The sequence below is a fragment of the Ascidia mentula genome, chromosome 3, assembly GCF_947561715.1.
Source record: "Ascidia mentula chromosome 3, kaAscMent1.1, whole genome shotgun sequence".
Classification (NCBI taxonomy): Eukaryota; Metazoa; Chordata; class Ascidiacea; order Phlebobranchia; family Ascidiidae; genus Ascidia; species Ascidia mentula.
Genome location: NC_138568.1, coordinates 7,464,933 through 7,479,210, shown reverse-complemented (window position 1 = coordinate 7,479,210; position 14,278 = coordinate 7,464,933). Strand labels below are relative to the sequence as shown.

The window sequence follows — 14,278 nt, the reverse complement described above, 5'->3', positions numbered from 1 at the left end:
TTGGGGCAGTTTTTCTGTGGTTTTCAGGGTTATTAGTCATGCAGTAAATTGGTAGAGGGTGCTGTTGTACATGTAGCTGAAAAACTACCCAAATGTTGAGGTTGATTTTGTGAAAAAAATGAATCACAGAAAGTATGTTCAATTTGTGATTTTCTGTCAGTGCGGACCCTTGGCAAGGAATTGTGGCCAAATTTATAATCGAAATAACTACTTTAACTGCTCCCCTGGGGGCATTTTGACCCTCTGTTGGCCATTATTTTGGCCAAAAAATCAGAAAAAAGTGTAGGTTTGTTTTGTGAAAAAATTAATCACAGAAAATACCCTCCATTTGCGATTAAGTGAAGCCACCAACCCTCCTCTACACAATTCAATAAGAATTAGATGTCTTGGGGCCCCACCGGGGCTGTTTGTACACCCCCTAGGACTGACAATTTAGCAGTTAGCCTTTGCAAAACCCCCCAATGTGCTGTCTTAATGCAGCTGCAATCAATTTTTTTCTGTTCAGCAATAGTAGTCCCCCTTCATGAGTCATCAGACCCGGCAATTGTTTTTGGCAAACAAGAGAAACTGTAACCAGGTGCACAATGACAAATGACTTGTAAAACTCGATTTTTAGGATTTAATTGTGAGATGCGGCCTCAAGGCAAATTTGGCATTTTTAAAACAAGACCAGAAACATAAAATTTGCACATAAATAAGGGAATTTGGGCATTGTGAGAAACTTACAATGATTTTTAGGCAGCTCCAACCACTTGTCGCCACCTAGTGACCATTTTTATTTTTTTTCAAATTCTGCATTTTGGCATTGATTGCGACAAATCTATTGCATTCAATAACATTATTGATGTAAGTTAACAAAAATAAGCTGCTATTAATGGCAATTTGATGTTGCATAATTACTGAAAGGACATGGTTCTATGCTATGCTGTTTTTCCTTTTCTTTACTGTGACAAGTACAGGTAATATATTTATTACAGTGCGACAAATTATATATAAACATATATATATTACAAAAAACATGCAACAAGAACAAAAACAGCAGCAGCAGCTTCTTGACCAGGCAAAGCTCGCCAGAAGATCAGTACAGGAGGGAAGTTGCCTGATTTGGAAAGGGGCGAAGGCAGGGAATGGCTATAGCTCCATCTGGTTCCACAGGCGAAGTTTCTCTGCTCACCGCCTTGCATATATGGTTAAAATCAAGGCTGTGACAGAGAATCTACCTGTGGAAGTGGATGTGAGCCATATTTGCAGCAACAAACTTTGCATCAACCCTGCCCACCTCAGCCTAGAGCCAAGGTCCATTAATATGCAGAGGCTGGGGTGCCAACTTAAGCGGTCTTGTGAGGGCCATGGTCGTTACGAGGATTGTGTTCTGCTGAAGGGTTAGGTGTGTTCAGAATTTGTGCTGGTTGATGTAGGCTTATATGTTTCCTCAATGTGTAGAGCTTTCTCCTCGTACACCCTGTACCTCTGCATTCTTTTGCCACTTCTATGTTTTCGTGATGCTTCAGTGGCTGCCACTGCACTTCTGTGCCGTTGTTTTGCTTGGATGCCAACATTCGTGAGGCAGGGGAACCTTTCTCCAATGAACAGCAGCCATATTCGCTGACCAGTGCGAATGCAGAGCCTATTCCATTGTTCCTTCGTAGGACTGCTGCATGGGCTCTGCCACTGCAGGTTGAATAATATGTGCGACCCTTGGGCATAACCTGACTGAGAGTAGAATTGACACTTTCACACTTGTTCGTGTCCAACCCCGGTCTAATTCGGGATACATTTGCAGTGGAGAAAAACTTGGCAACTTCTTTCTTCCACTGTAGTCAGTCTTCTATGGTCATCTTTAATCCTCGGTGCTTTGCAAAGAAACCACGGCTTCGATTTCTCCTTCTGCAAGTGTAAGAGTGGATTTTGCAGCCAGTGTGATTACCATGAAAGCATTTCAAAATAGCAGCTGCAGTTGCTTTCATCTTTCTGCTGATGTCAGCATAGTCCCTCTTATACTGCATGACACACCCAGCATATTCTGCCATTAGACGTGCTTGGGTTTCTTCTGCAAGCCTCTTGGTGTGGTAATTTTTTACTTTCACTTTATGATCACTCTCTGGAAAGAGCTGTTTGAAGTTGATCTTGCGAATAACACGGAACAAAGATCTAGCTCTATGGACGATGCAATGCCGTTGGACAGGTTCGTTTGTTTGATGGAGTGCAGTTGAAATGCCATCAAATAACTTGCTGTTGGTGTCAGTGGTAATTTCCCCTGCCTGCAAGTTGTGGCCGGACAAAAAGGCCCCCAACTCCTGCCCAATGTCCCATTCTTTGTTACCAATTGGCAGGTGTTCTTCAAATAGTGGTTGTCTTGACTTGGTGTACTGAGGGTTGCGGGATTCACGTGTTAGGGTGGAAACAGCCAGTACATCCTTGCTGCGACTGCTGTTTTCTGCTGCAAGCCCCACAATTTGGCTTGCTGCTTGACCGAGGTGTGCTTTTCCTGTGCCCTGGCGCAGATTGTACCGGCAGTCTGTCTGCAGATTCACTGGATGCTCAGAAGAGAGTCCACGTTGCTCATTTCTTCGGATACAAGAGTTTCTCAAGGCTTGCATGTTACTTTCGTTGAGCAATTCAAAGTGTTCAGCAGCCTTGCGCGTCAGTTCCACAATAAAACTGGAACTTGGTGAGGGCAGGTCTAGGTAGCTTAGAAATGCCTGCGCAGTTTTAACACTAACACCAGTGGCACATATTGCAAGGCCCAGTTGGGCATTGACAGCACAAGTCTTTCTGCCCCTTTGTTTCAGGTCAGCTGGGTGTTGACACTCCTTGTACAATGGCTTGAAGGCAGATGAAAACAAGCATCTTGGACAGGCAGCTCTTGCAGTGAAACCACAACTAATTTGTCACTCTTCAGTAATGGCAGGTGTACCTGAACAGGTCCCCATGCATCCTTGTCTGTTGAAAGTGCGGTGTTCACGCCAAATGTCCTCTATATAACAATTTAACATGCCCAGATTGACTATTCGGTTACCCGTGGGCATTGAACTGTTTTCTGTTTGTAGCTCTTCAATTGGCCGCACTTCGCATTCATGGCCCTCAGCACATGGACCGCCTCCAAGTCACCGCGAACTGGATCATGCAACTTCTCCATCTGATTGGCTAAAAAACATCAGCACCGGTTTGGGTTCATGTTTTTTATTGTCAATACAATTAGCAAAATATGGCAAGTTTTGTGATATTAGGTAAATAAATAAATAAACAAACGAACAAACAAAAATTAAATAAATAAATAAACAACAAACACACAAACATACATACGGTACATACAAATTAATTAATTAATTAACTATCCAATCAGTCAATTAATTAAACGAAATGTTTTTGTAGTTTTCCAAAAAGCCAAGTCACTTACCAGGAAGACGGCGCCACACAGGGGATCCAGGGCTAGAGGAAGAGGCTTCTCCTTCACCATCACAACTTGGACGCCGCAGTTTCCAGGCATCATTGCCACTGTCAAACGAATGTTTTTGTTGGAAATATAAAAGACAATGTTGCCTTTCCACTGTGCAAAACTGGGTTAGTTGTGCATGCTATTTTAGTGTTTGTACATGCAAACAATGTAACTTACCTCTGCATGGCTATTAAAACTTCCAGCCTACCAACAATTCATTTTTCTCCTTTTTGCAGCCTCACCCACATTGACACATTAATGATTGTTGTACGCCTGTTTGTGCATGCATGCATGCAAAATAAATCATATCTGCCTAGTACACACCTAATATAAAATTTGTAACCATTGCTCCTTTTCAGAAAACAGGTATGGATCACAAGCATTACATAATTCATTTTATGGTTGCATTGTGGGTATGGAGTGCCTGTGTTCATGTTAAAAATTCTACTGCCTTTTAATTTTTTTGAAGGAAATTTAGAGAAATGAGCATTTTTTGTTAATTGCATTTTATTAATTAATTTCCTTATTAATTAATTGCTTTCCAAATAGTTAATTAACACATGTGCCACCATAAGCTAATTGGTAACAATGCCGCAGCTTGTTATTTCAAATTAAACAGTGTTTTGTGTTCACCATATCACTTTTTGACTGTCAGCAGGGCTACAGGCATGCTTGAGCAGGGCTACAGGCAAAAATGAATCGCAGAAAGTATGTTCAATTTGTGATTTTCTGTTAGTGCCGACCCTTGACAAGGAATTGTGGCCAAATTTATAATCGAAATAACTACTTTAACTGCTCCCCCGGGGGCATTTTGACCCTCTGTTGGCCATTATTTTGGCCAAAAAAGCAGAAAAAAGTGTAGGTTTGTTTTGTGAAAAAATTAATCACAGAAAATACCCTCCATTTGCGATTAAGTGAAGCCACCAACCCTCCTCTACACAATTCATTAAGAATTAGATGTCTTGTAATTGTCTTGGGGCCCCACCGGGGCTGTTTGTACACCCCCTAGGACTGACAATTTAGCAGTTAGCCTTTGCAAAACCCCCCAATGTGCTGTCTTAATGCAGCTGTAATCAATTTTTTTTCTGTTCAATCAATTTCACAGCATCAATACGGATTTAGAAGCAAACATTCCACGTCACTCGCCCTTTACGATATTTACGAGAAGCTGTTCGAATCTTTTGACAATAAACAGTTTACATGCCCCATTTTTCTAGACCTGTCTAAGGCATTCGACACCGTAAATCACGAGAAGTTGTTGGAAAAGTTAGAGCGCCGGTATGGAATTAGGGGAAATACCCTACAATTAATCCGCAGCTACCTTGTAGGTAGAAGTCAATGCACTAGAATAGGAAATTCTGTGTCGGATATTAAACCCATAACATGCGGTTGCCCACAGGGTTCGCCATTAGCTCCTTTACTTTTTTTATTGTACATCAATGACCTTCCGCAAGTATCCTCTTTTACAACCAAATTGTTTGCTGACGACACGGTTCTTTCAATGACCTCCCCTTCACTTATTGACTTACAATCCCGTGTTAACAAACAACTCACAAATGTTGACAACTGGTTAAGGCACAATCGACTTTCTCTCAACATTCGGAAAACAAAGTTTCCCCTTCCACCTCAAGCACTGGCAATTTCACCGTCACCATTGGTCATGAAAAACTTTTGCGATCAGATAATATTAAGTACCTCGGTGTATACATTGATGACAAACTAACCTGGACAACTCACATTCATCATTTAGAAAAGAAATTGTCACAAGCATGCGGCACTTTTTTTCAGTTGCAAAATTATCTTGACGTTAAAACTTTGAGAAACGTTTACTATTCATTTGTATATTCCCACATTCAGTACGCTATCGGTGCTTGGGGTGGAGGATCGGCACTCTCACTGAAAAAACTCAACACTATTCATAATAATATACTCCGCTCCATAACCTTTAGTTCCTTTCAAAGCCACGTCACGCCATTATATAAGAAATTAGATCTCACAAAAAGAGACATTTACAAACTCGAACTGGCCAAAGTAATGCACGATTTCCATACCGGCAATCTACCGGCCTCCTACAACTCCTTATTTTCGTTAGTAGGCACAGTGCACGATCATTTCACAAGAAATGCATCGCAAAAGAACTTATTTCACCCAAGAGTTAACACCACCTTCGGCTTACGTATGCTAAAATATAGGGGCCCACAGATATGGGAGGAAATAAACCCTTCCATTAGATCGCTCTCCCGTCCATCATTTAAAAAAAAAATCCGCCAATGTTTCACATCTCAGTATTAACTTCCTTTTTCATCCACCCTGTTAGCAGTCCGTTTTCCCCTTTTTTCTTGTAGTCCTCCTGTCGTTTATTGCGTTTCTTCTGTCTTTTTTTTATGGTGTTTTTATTTGTGTTTTTATGCATATTCCACTGTACACTCTACGCCTAAATGAACAATTTACTGCCGTAGGATCCGTTGTTGTTTCAGACCTAGGAGCGCTGCACACCAACATCATAACGTGCGATTGATCATCAGCAAGACCTACGATGATTCAACAAGCGCAACCTCCATACGATCCTGACCATCTCCAACCAAAACCACCACGTTTGGACTGTCCTCGGGACGTTAAGGTCTGTCGATGTGGATCAAAGGAAACGTTCTGAGAACCGAGTTGGCGTTTGCTTTGGCCAGCACGGCCGGGTGGCCACCTTTTCGTCACATGCAGCTTGTCGCAACCCATCACCTCCCAGTGCGACTGGCTGCGATCCTACGGCAGACGGTGATTCTCCATGAGGAAATCACCTTTACATGGGCGCCTGACTCGATAACCTTTATGGTTTTATCGGTGCCCATGCCATTTCATTTCCTTGTTTTTTGTTCGTCGCGTAGTTGCTTTTCTCGCAAAATAAACATGATTTGATTTGATTTGATTTGTTCAGCAATAGTAGTTCCCCTTCATGAGTCATCAGACCCGGCAATTGTTTTTGGCAAACAAGAGAAACTGTAACCAGGTGCACAATGACAAATGACTTGTAAAACTCAATTTTTAGGATTTAATTGTGAGATGCGGCCTTCAAGCATCGAAAATTTGACTAAGGAGTTAAAGAATGTGTCGTTTTCAGAAAACTCATCATTTTCAACCTCTAGAAGTATTTCTTATTTTAAAATGAGTTGGATTTTCACGAGTTGCTTGAACCTCTACTCCGAGATTCAGACTCCATTGATAGTTTGAAGAATCAAGATCTTCAAAATGACTCGGAAGCAAAAATAGTTGTCATTGAAACAATGCTGGATTCGGAGGAAAAACAAGGAGTAGAAGAAAGGAAGCAACTGCGCTCTATAGAAAAACAAGCGCCGATTCCAGGCAGTGTCACTTTGAATGTTATCGAAAGCAATCCAATAAGTTTTAAAATTTCCCGTCCTGAACAAGTTTTGTCTTCGATGGGCAACAAAACACCGAGAGATGTCCTCGGGTTTCGTCAGGCTGTGGACAAGAATAACAGCCCTGGTAGCACAGCAATAAAAAACAATCAAAATCTTTCATCAGATTTTACAATTTATAGATCGTTGGATGAAAGCCTGGCTGTGGGGGAAGCAGAAATATTAAAGAAAAGTAAACTGGTCAGTATTTAATTTTGCCCACTATATATGCCTAACTTCATACACCAATTTTATTTTAATATTTTTAAAGATTTCAAATCAAAACTGAGAAAAATTGTGGGAACTGAAGAAACATGAGGTGGTTGAAAGAAATTTAAGTCTTCCATCTTGCTCCACTTACACTCCAGGGGGGCAATTGACAATATATTTGCTATATTAACTACAGTATATTACCCAAAACCACCAAAGAATATTAAACTTAAAAAGATTCTCCTTGAGGCCTAGCAATGGCCTTACTAAAATACCAGAGCCTCATAGCATTAGTTAGGAGTTTGAAAGATTTAACAGTATTTGTCAGAAGAAGGATGTTTTACTAGGTCTGTTTAAAGGTTGTGTATTTTGGTTTATGTGAGATTGTGATGTATTCAATTAAAAGATATTTATTTGAAGAACTTCCGATAAGAAAAAAGGTTAAACCGGCAAAAGGCAAAAAAATAGGATGGCTGTTGAAATAATTCAAAAAGAGATTGTTTCGGAAAAAAGGAAAATCTTCTGACAAGACAGTTGTTCAGAAGTTCATGATGCGTCTGCTTGTACCAAGAATTATGAATAAGTAAGTCTTAAACGAAGGGGAGAAAAAAGAATATTTAATAAAATCATTACCAATTTTAGCAGCCCAATCAAATGACAATTTGCTGAGGTCGGAGGAATGCGATGAAGACTGAACAATATTTAAAGTTAGTTTGTGAAGTTGTTTTGTCATTTTTTATTGTTTAAACTGTTTTTAGCAACAGTACTCCAATGACAGCAGAAGATTAAAAACATGAAATACCGACTGGATTTCACAAATATAAAAGGTATTATTTCTATTTTTTTGACAAAGGCTTTTCAACATATATATGTGCATAAATTTGTCAGGTGTATCAAAAGGGAAAATATCTCCACCAAAACAAATTGGTAAGCAAAGCAATACTGAAATCTCAAGTCAAGACATAATACCAGGTAACTAATTAATTTCTTTCATAGCTGAATTGTCTTTTGTACTGTTTTAAAAATTTCGTCATCATTTAATGAAAAACTCTCCAGTTACATTGTTTCCCATTATTGCTGTATCCAAAAAAAAACTGTGTCCGCAAGCAATAGCTGAAATTAAAGTTATAAATGGACCAATCTCACACACATAATGAGTATCTTTCACAAAACAACAATTTTCCGGAGAATCATTTCTACTTTTACTATAATGTCTAATAAAAAATTACCACGATTTGGGCCTCCAAATTACCCCCATAGAAAATCCTACAAAAGCATTTCTTTAAGAATAAATGTCACCTTGACTGTCTCAAAATAACTAAAAAGTGAAAAAGTAAACTCCTAACTAAACAAATGAGAAAACTTTTGACATTTTTCTTGTTGTGTATTGTTTAGGTGATGAAAAGCAAATTTCCATGCTTGAAGCCCCAAACTCAACTGACTTGAGCACTTCTGAGAAGCAAACAAGCTGTGATAGCGAAAAATTTCACTTTTGCTCAACACCCAATACAGCAATGAAAAAATTAGACATTAAATTGGAAAATCTTCTGCAGCTTTTGACAAACTTCCTTTCACAACTCAGAAAGAGACTTATGTGCAGTAAACAGTTTTGACTCTTCGAATTCTTTAAAAGACTATTTTGAGGAAGATAATCTTGATAACTATGTACCAGGTGTAAAAATAAATATCCTTAATACATTGCTGGAGGAAGCAAGAAAAGAACTAACTGTTGAAATCTGTTTGCATTAAATGAAAATTTTTGTTTAAATTATGTATTAGCGCAATACATAAAAAATCACTGTCTGCTTGACGCTGGTAAAACATTCAACGTGCCGAAAATTTTTGTGCCATGATGCAACCGAAAAAACAGCATGTAGATATTATTACAGAATATTTCCAAACAGGAAGTCAAAAACATGAACAGCCCCGGGTGCCGCTTCGACATTATTCAGCATATAAGTTCAAGGCCGTTAATTAGAGGAGAGATGGACCTTAGCTTACATAAAACCACAATTCATGACTGTACGATTAGCAGTTCATCCTTTCATTCATAATTGTAAACACCCTGCATCACCGCCGGCAAAACTTTGTTCAATAGAAATACAAATATGAGGCTTACATTAACTAAACCACCGTCAAAATCTTTGTTTTTAAGGAGTTGTGTTGACGCTTTATGATAGTTGGAAACCACTGTGTTGCAGGTCCAAGAATATACATCACTGTATATATATAGGACCGCACCAATAACTGCTGTGGCACAAACTTTCTGAACATACTGGGCTAAACATAAACTTGGGAGTAAAAATGAGAATGCAGCAAGCGAACTCATTAGTTGGAAAAATGTTTGGAGAGTATATATTTGGAATTAAACATATCGATTTGGAGAAAATTAAGTGTTTTTGTCATGTTCTATCCACACTTAAAGCCAAACTTTTAAACAAAAAAGCCAACATGCAACCAATCAGTGATGTGTGGGAACAATGTACGGAGAATAATATTGTTACAACAAAAGCAGGTGCTATCCACAGAGCTTTGTCTCATATGTGGCATGAATTGATCAGAACCAAAGAAATATAAAAAATGACACATACCAAGTTTTTCAAATAATTACCAACATTTATTTACTATTTAACATATATTTGCCTTAAACATGGAAAAGTAAATTCAATTTTTCAAAAAAGCACCAAAATTTGACCCTATTCTATTTGGCTTCTGGCAATCTGGGCAAAAACTACTTCAAGTACTGCACAATCTGCTCAACTTGTCTTTACAATAACAGGAGTAACACAAAAGTATGAAAGATTTTAATACATACCCAAATCCCATCAATAATGATGCAAACATGTCATCTCGGAGTCTGAACGTTTTTTTCATATATTAGGTTTGTGAATCACATGATTGCTTTTGACGCACATATGCAAATCTAAAAAACTATGTCATCATTGGAAATTTTGGAATGACGTAATTACACATGTTACGTCATCTTTCAGGTTGACGGGATGAAGTATTAACTTCAGTCAATAAGGTGACTTGTAACACACGGTAAAAAAGTATATTATAGCGCGATATATTTTAAACCATCCCAATATATAAAAAGATTATGGACAAAACTACCTACATTTCATTTAAACCAATACATATGGTTACATTAAGTTAGAGTTTCGCCTCGCTGAAAAACGACAAAACTGTTTTTAAGTCAATGCATTTTTGATTTTGCGCCAAGTGCTACTCATGCGTCACGAAAATATTTTATATTCTATGTTTTTAGTATTTTTTGGTTAGGTTTAGTCATGTGTTATTAGAAAATACAACTTTAAACTCAAACTGACAGGTATAAGCGTGTTGTTTTAATTTTAATCAACCATTTCTTGCATAAATACACACTCACTTATAAATATGTAATGTTTTCAAAGAATGTCCAATCAAAATATACCCAACCATTGCAAAAAACTTCAACCAAATTAAAACAATAGCATTATGACGTCAGAAACGTATCTTGGGAAGCCAAGTTGATGGTTGCTGTGTGAAAAAAAATATATATTACCCTCGTTTTGCATTCTAGTGTGCGGTTGTACATTACAAATTGTTGCAAAATCTTATCTGTATACAACAGAAAACAATGGATCGTCGTTTCCAAAGTCGATTGTTGAAGAAGGAAAAAGCTGCGTGTCATAGTAAGGGCTATGACATGGCAGAGAGCAAGTTTCTTGGTGGTGGGGCAGTTGGCCGGGTATTCTCGGCAGATGTGATGGCAGACACAATTGCCAACAAGGAAAAAATGAGAGCTATCAGTGAAACTGGGAAGCAACTAAAGGTTAAACAAATATGTTGTACAATATTAGCTCATTAATATTGGCATTTTCTTCAATGCTTTTCAATATTGTACTAGGTTGCAATTAAGATTATTTATGCTGATCTTGGTGCTGCAAGACTGAGTAAGTTGGCCGAGTGCGTACCCAACGAAATCAGCATTTTGAACAAAGTGTTTGGACATCCCAACATAGTACGTATCTTTTGTCGTTACTGATAAACTGCTGTGGTATTTTAATAAATTATTTTTAGATAATGTTACTGGATGTTTTCGTCTCCGACAAGCGGATTTATCTGGTCACGGAATATGCCGCAAAAGGCAATTTGAAGCAGGTTTTGCATTCTTTGGCTCATAAGAACAGAAGTGTGCCGTATTTGTCAGGAACAACTGCCAAATTTTACTTTAAAAAACTGATATGTGGAGTGCAGAAGTTGCACGAAAACAACATCGCTCATCGGTAGGATTTAAATTTGCGAACAAATAATCAAACATTTTTTAATACAAAATAACATTCACTCCAAAGGGATTTAAAGCTAGAAAACATTTTTGTATCGGAGGACGAAGAGGTAAAATTGGGAGACTTTGGCTATGCCACTGAGATTCCAATGTTGGATCCAAACAGCAACAAAAATGTTCAAAAAAAGCTCCTGGCCATGTTAACTGAGCCTACTAACCAATGTGGCACAGCACCATACATGGCTCCGGAGGTACTAATGAAAATTCGCGGATACAACGCTATCTTTGCGGATCTTTGGTCAATGTAAGTCGTCTTATTGCAAAAACTTTTTTCAGTCCATTAACTATAGCTTATCGTTTAGTGGAATTTTACTTTTTGTTGTGGTTAATGGATTTTATCCGTTTCCCGGGAAAACCGTGGAAGAGGTCCTGGACCAATATGAGAGCTCAAAGAATAAAGAGCTTCCATTTCGTGAATGCGTTTCTCTTGGTTGGTTACATTCGTTAGTCTTTATTCTTCAGCAAACAATATTCTGTATTTTCTGTACACAGAGTGCAAGGATTTGGTTCAACAATTGCTGAATTCTAAACCCTGGCAAAGGCCTGACGTAAGCACAATATTACGTCATCCCTGGATGATGGGTTTGGATTTAACTTCTTTCTGTGTTCCGAGATATGTAAGTATCTTTGGCAACAGCTTATCGCAATCAACGTATTTAATGTATTTAAACCCCATTATCATTTTCAGCCACTGTTACGCAGTGAACTGAAGGCAATTGAGGAAAATCCATGTAAGTTTCACAAAGTTATTAAAATACGGAGACATTGTAATGTTGTTTTTTGGTTCGCAGTGTACAAATATCAATCGAATTACGTCTCAAACTATCTCCTCCAGAGAAGAGATCTGATTAAAGAGCGTCGTGTGTTCTTGAAAAGCAAAGCAATCCCTGGTCATCACACTGCTGACGAGTTTGGTATTCAAATACGCCTTCCTCGTCAAGATACAAATGGTACAAGTGTGTACGAGATATGGCGCTTTACAACCTATCCCAAGGAAGTTGGTTGTAAAGAAATTGAGATCGACGAAAATACTTCACTTGGTTTTTCGCCGATCTTTGCAAGTGGCGATGAAGAAGCAACTCTTGGGGTGCCGAAAGTGACGCAAACCCTCGACGAATTACCTCTTTTACAAGTATGGCAAAAAATCCGAGATGACAATTTGCCGCCAATGGCCAACATTGAAAAATGCGTCCAACTTTGTAATACAGTTGATTTAGACGCAAACCAAAGCTGGCCATTAAGTTTTAATATTGCTCGCCCTGAGCAAGAGTGGGTTACAGCTGTTGGTTTTCCTGACAACATCAGTTCAAATTCCACATCCAAAGTAAATGAGGATGACATCTGTATGGTTTTGTCCCATGTTGGAAAATGCAGTGTAGCACCAGAAGATGTCCTTGCAATTCCACTTGCAGTGGATGCGAATAACAATAGTGTTATAACAATGAATACTGAAATAACAAAGAAACACAAACTGGTCAGTAATTAAAGTCTACTCAATAATTTACCACAAAGCCATAAACTTATGTTTGTTTTTATATCGAAGATTCCAGATCAAAATCAACACCAATTTGGAGAAGTGGAGAAATGCAAGAAGGCTGGAATAATTGAAAAACTTCCATTTTGTTCCGCATACATTCCAAATGGTGAATGGGATAATTTAGTTGTTTAATTTCCTTTAACCGCCCACTTTGCATTTTGTAGGTGGTGCAACGGATATACCTGGTAACGTTTCTTCTTCGGATTTGTCTCGAGAATCTTCTCCTACTCCGAATCTCAAGAAAACAGGAGACTCCCTCATTCCATATGAAGGCAGTCTGAAAATTGTCGACGATTTTGGAAAGCGGCAGAAGAAGGAGAAAATAATGAGAAAAACACTCCCAGGTAAAATATCCGCCATTAAATATTAATTTTTTATTTTATCAATAATTTTTATCAATTTGCTCGAATGTTTGGTATTGAATCACATAAAAGCTGCCACCCTTTCAGGACAAACCACAAAGCCTTCAAAAGCCGTTAAATTAAAGAATCTGAAGCTCAAAAAGACTCTTTTAAGTCCTGAAAACGGCCATACAAAAATACCGGCAACCGTCTGTATTAATGAGGCCATTAAAAGTTTTGAAAGTGTTCACCAAACAGAGTATGTCCATCCAGGTCAGTTTATGTGGTGTAGTTTGATTTAGGTTTAAATCTGATTTTCTGTAAACCAATATTTTCTCCAGAACGCCTAAAGCCAAAAAGAGTAAAACCGATCAACAAAAAAACTGGAGGTTTGTTGAAATGGTTTAAGAATAGAATTTTCGGTAAGAAAAAGAAATCTTCTGACCGGGCTACTGCTGACGCAGAAGTTCCCGGAACATCTACTAGTTGCAGGGATAATGAAAAGGTAAGTCTTAATCACCTTGTAATTACTGAGGCGTTGTTGAAAGTGTGAATCAAACGATATTATACTATTTTATCAGCCAAAACCCGCAGTCGACACAAAAGAGATTGCCGTGCTGCAGTCGGCGGACGAAAAAGATGAGGACAAAACAATATTTAAGGTAACTTGTTATATGGACTTAGTATTCCAACCGTAAATATTAATTAGTTGAACTGTTTGTAGCAACTGAAGAATAGTGACAAGCAGAAGCTAAAAGACGTCAAGTCCCGACCAAATTACACAAATACAAGAGGTATTTTTGCAGGTGTACCAAATAATTTGTTGACGTTTTCATGTGTGGAATATTGCTATGCTAAAATTATCGATAAACACAGTGCTAAGTTAAACAACAACATAAATTATTGATTCAATTTGCATGAAGTCATATACGGACTATATTTGAAAAAAAAAATTGTTTTTAGTTACGTTGAATAACAGATTTGCGACAAAATTACGTTTTGAATCATCACTAC

The 14,278-nt window shown here is 38.2% G+C and overlaps 1 protein-coding gene and 1 long non-coding RNA gene across 2 annotated transcripts; both read right to left on the bottom strand.

Annotated features, from left to right (window-relative positions):
* Positions 1–1,328: 1,328 nt before the first annotated feature.
* LOC145895483 (uncharacterized) lies at positions 1,329–2,937 on the bottom strand. Its single transcript, XM_082984289.1, has 3 exons — positions 2,918–2,937; positions 1,962–2,865; positions 1,329–1,814 (listed from the first exon to the last, which is right to left on the bottom strand). Exons 1-3 carry the CDS (start codon positions 2,935–2,937, stop codon positions 1,329–1,331), a joined length of 1,410 nt encoding a protein of 469 aa, XP_082840415.1.
* A 7-nt stretch (positions 2,938–2,944) lies between these two features.
* Positions 2,945–9,989, bottom strand: LOC145895389 (uncharacterized). The gene is made up of 3 exons (XR_014401625.1): positions 9,875–9,989; positions 3,401–3,498; positions 2,945–3,147 (listed from the first exon to the last, which is right to left on the bottom strand). It is a non-coding gene; the product is annotated as an uncharacterized LOC145895389 (long non-coding RNA).
* Positions 9,990–14,278: the final 4,289 nt, after the last annotated feature.

Bases quoted from the DNA above. Each gene is read 5' to 3' on its own strand.
- LOC145895483 (XM_082984289.1), bottom strand. From the start codon at position 2,937: ATGCATGGGGACCTGTTCAG. The intron at 2,866-2,917 runs GTACACCTGCCA...TTTCACTGCAAG, and splicing joins ATGCATGGGGACCTGTTCAG to AGCTGCCTGTCCAAGATGCT. The intron at 1,815-1,961 runs GCAACTGCAGCT...GACTGACTACAG, and splicing joins ACATCAGCAGAAAGATGAAA to TGGAAGAAAGAAGTTGCCAA.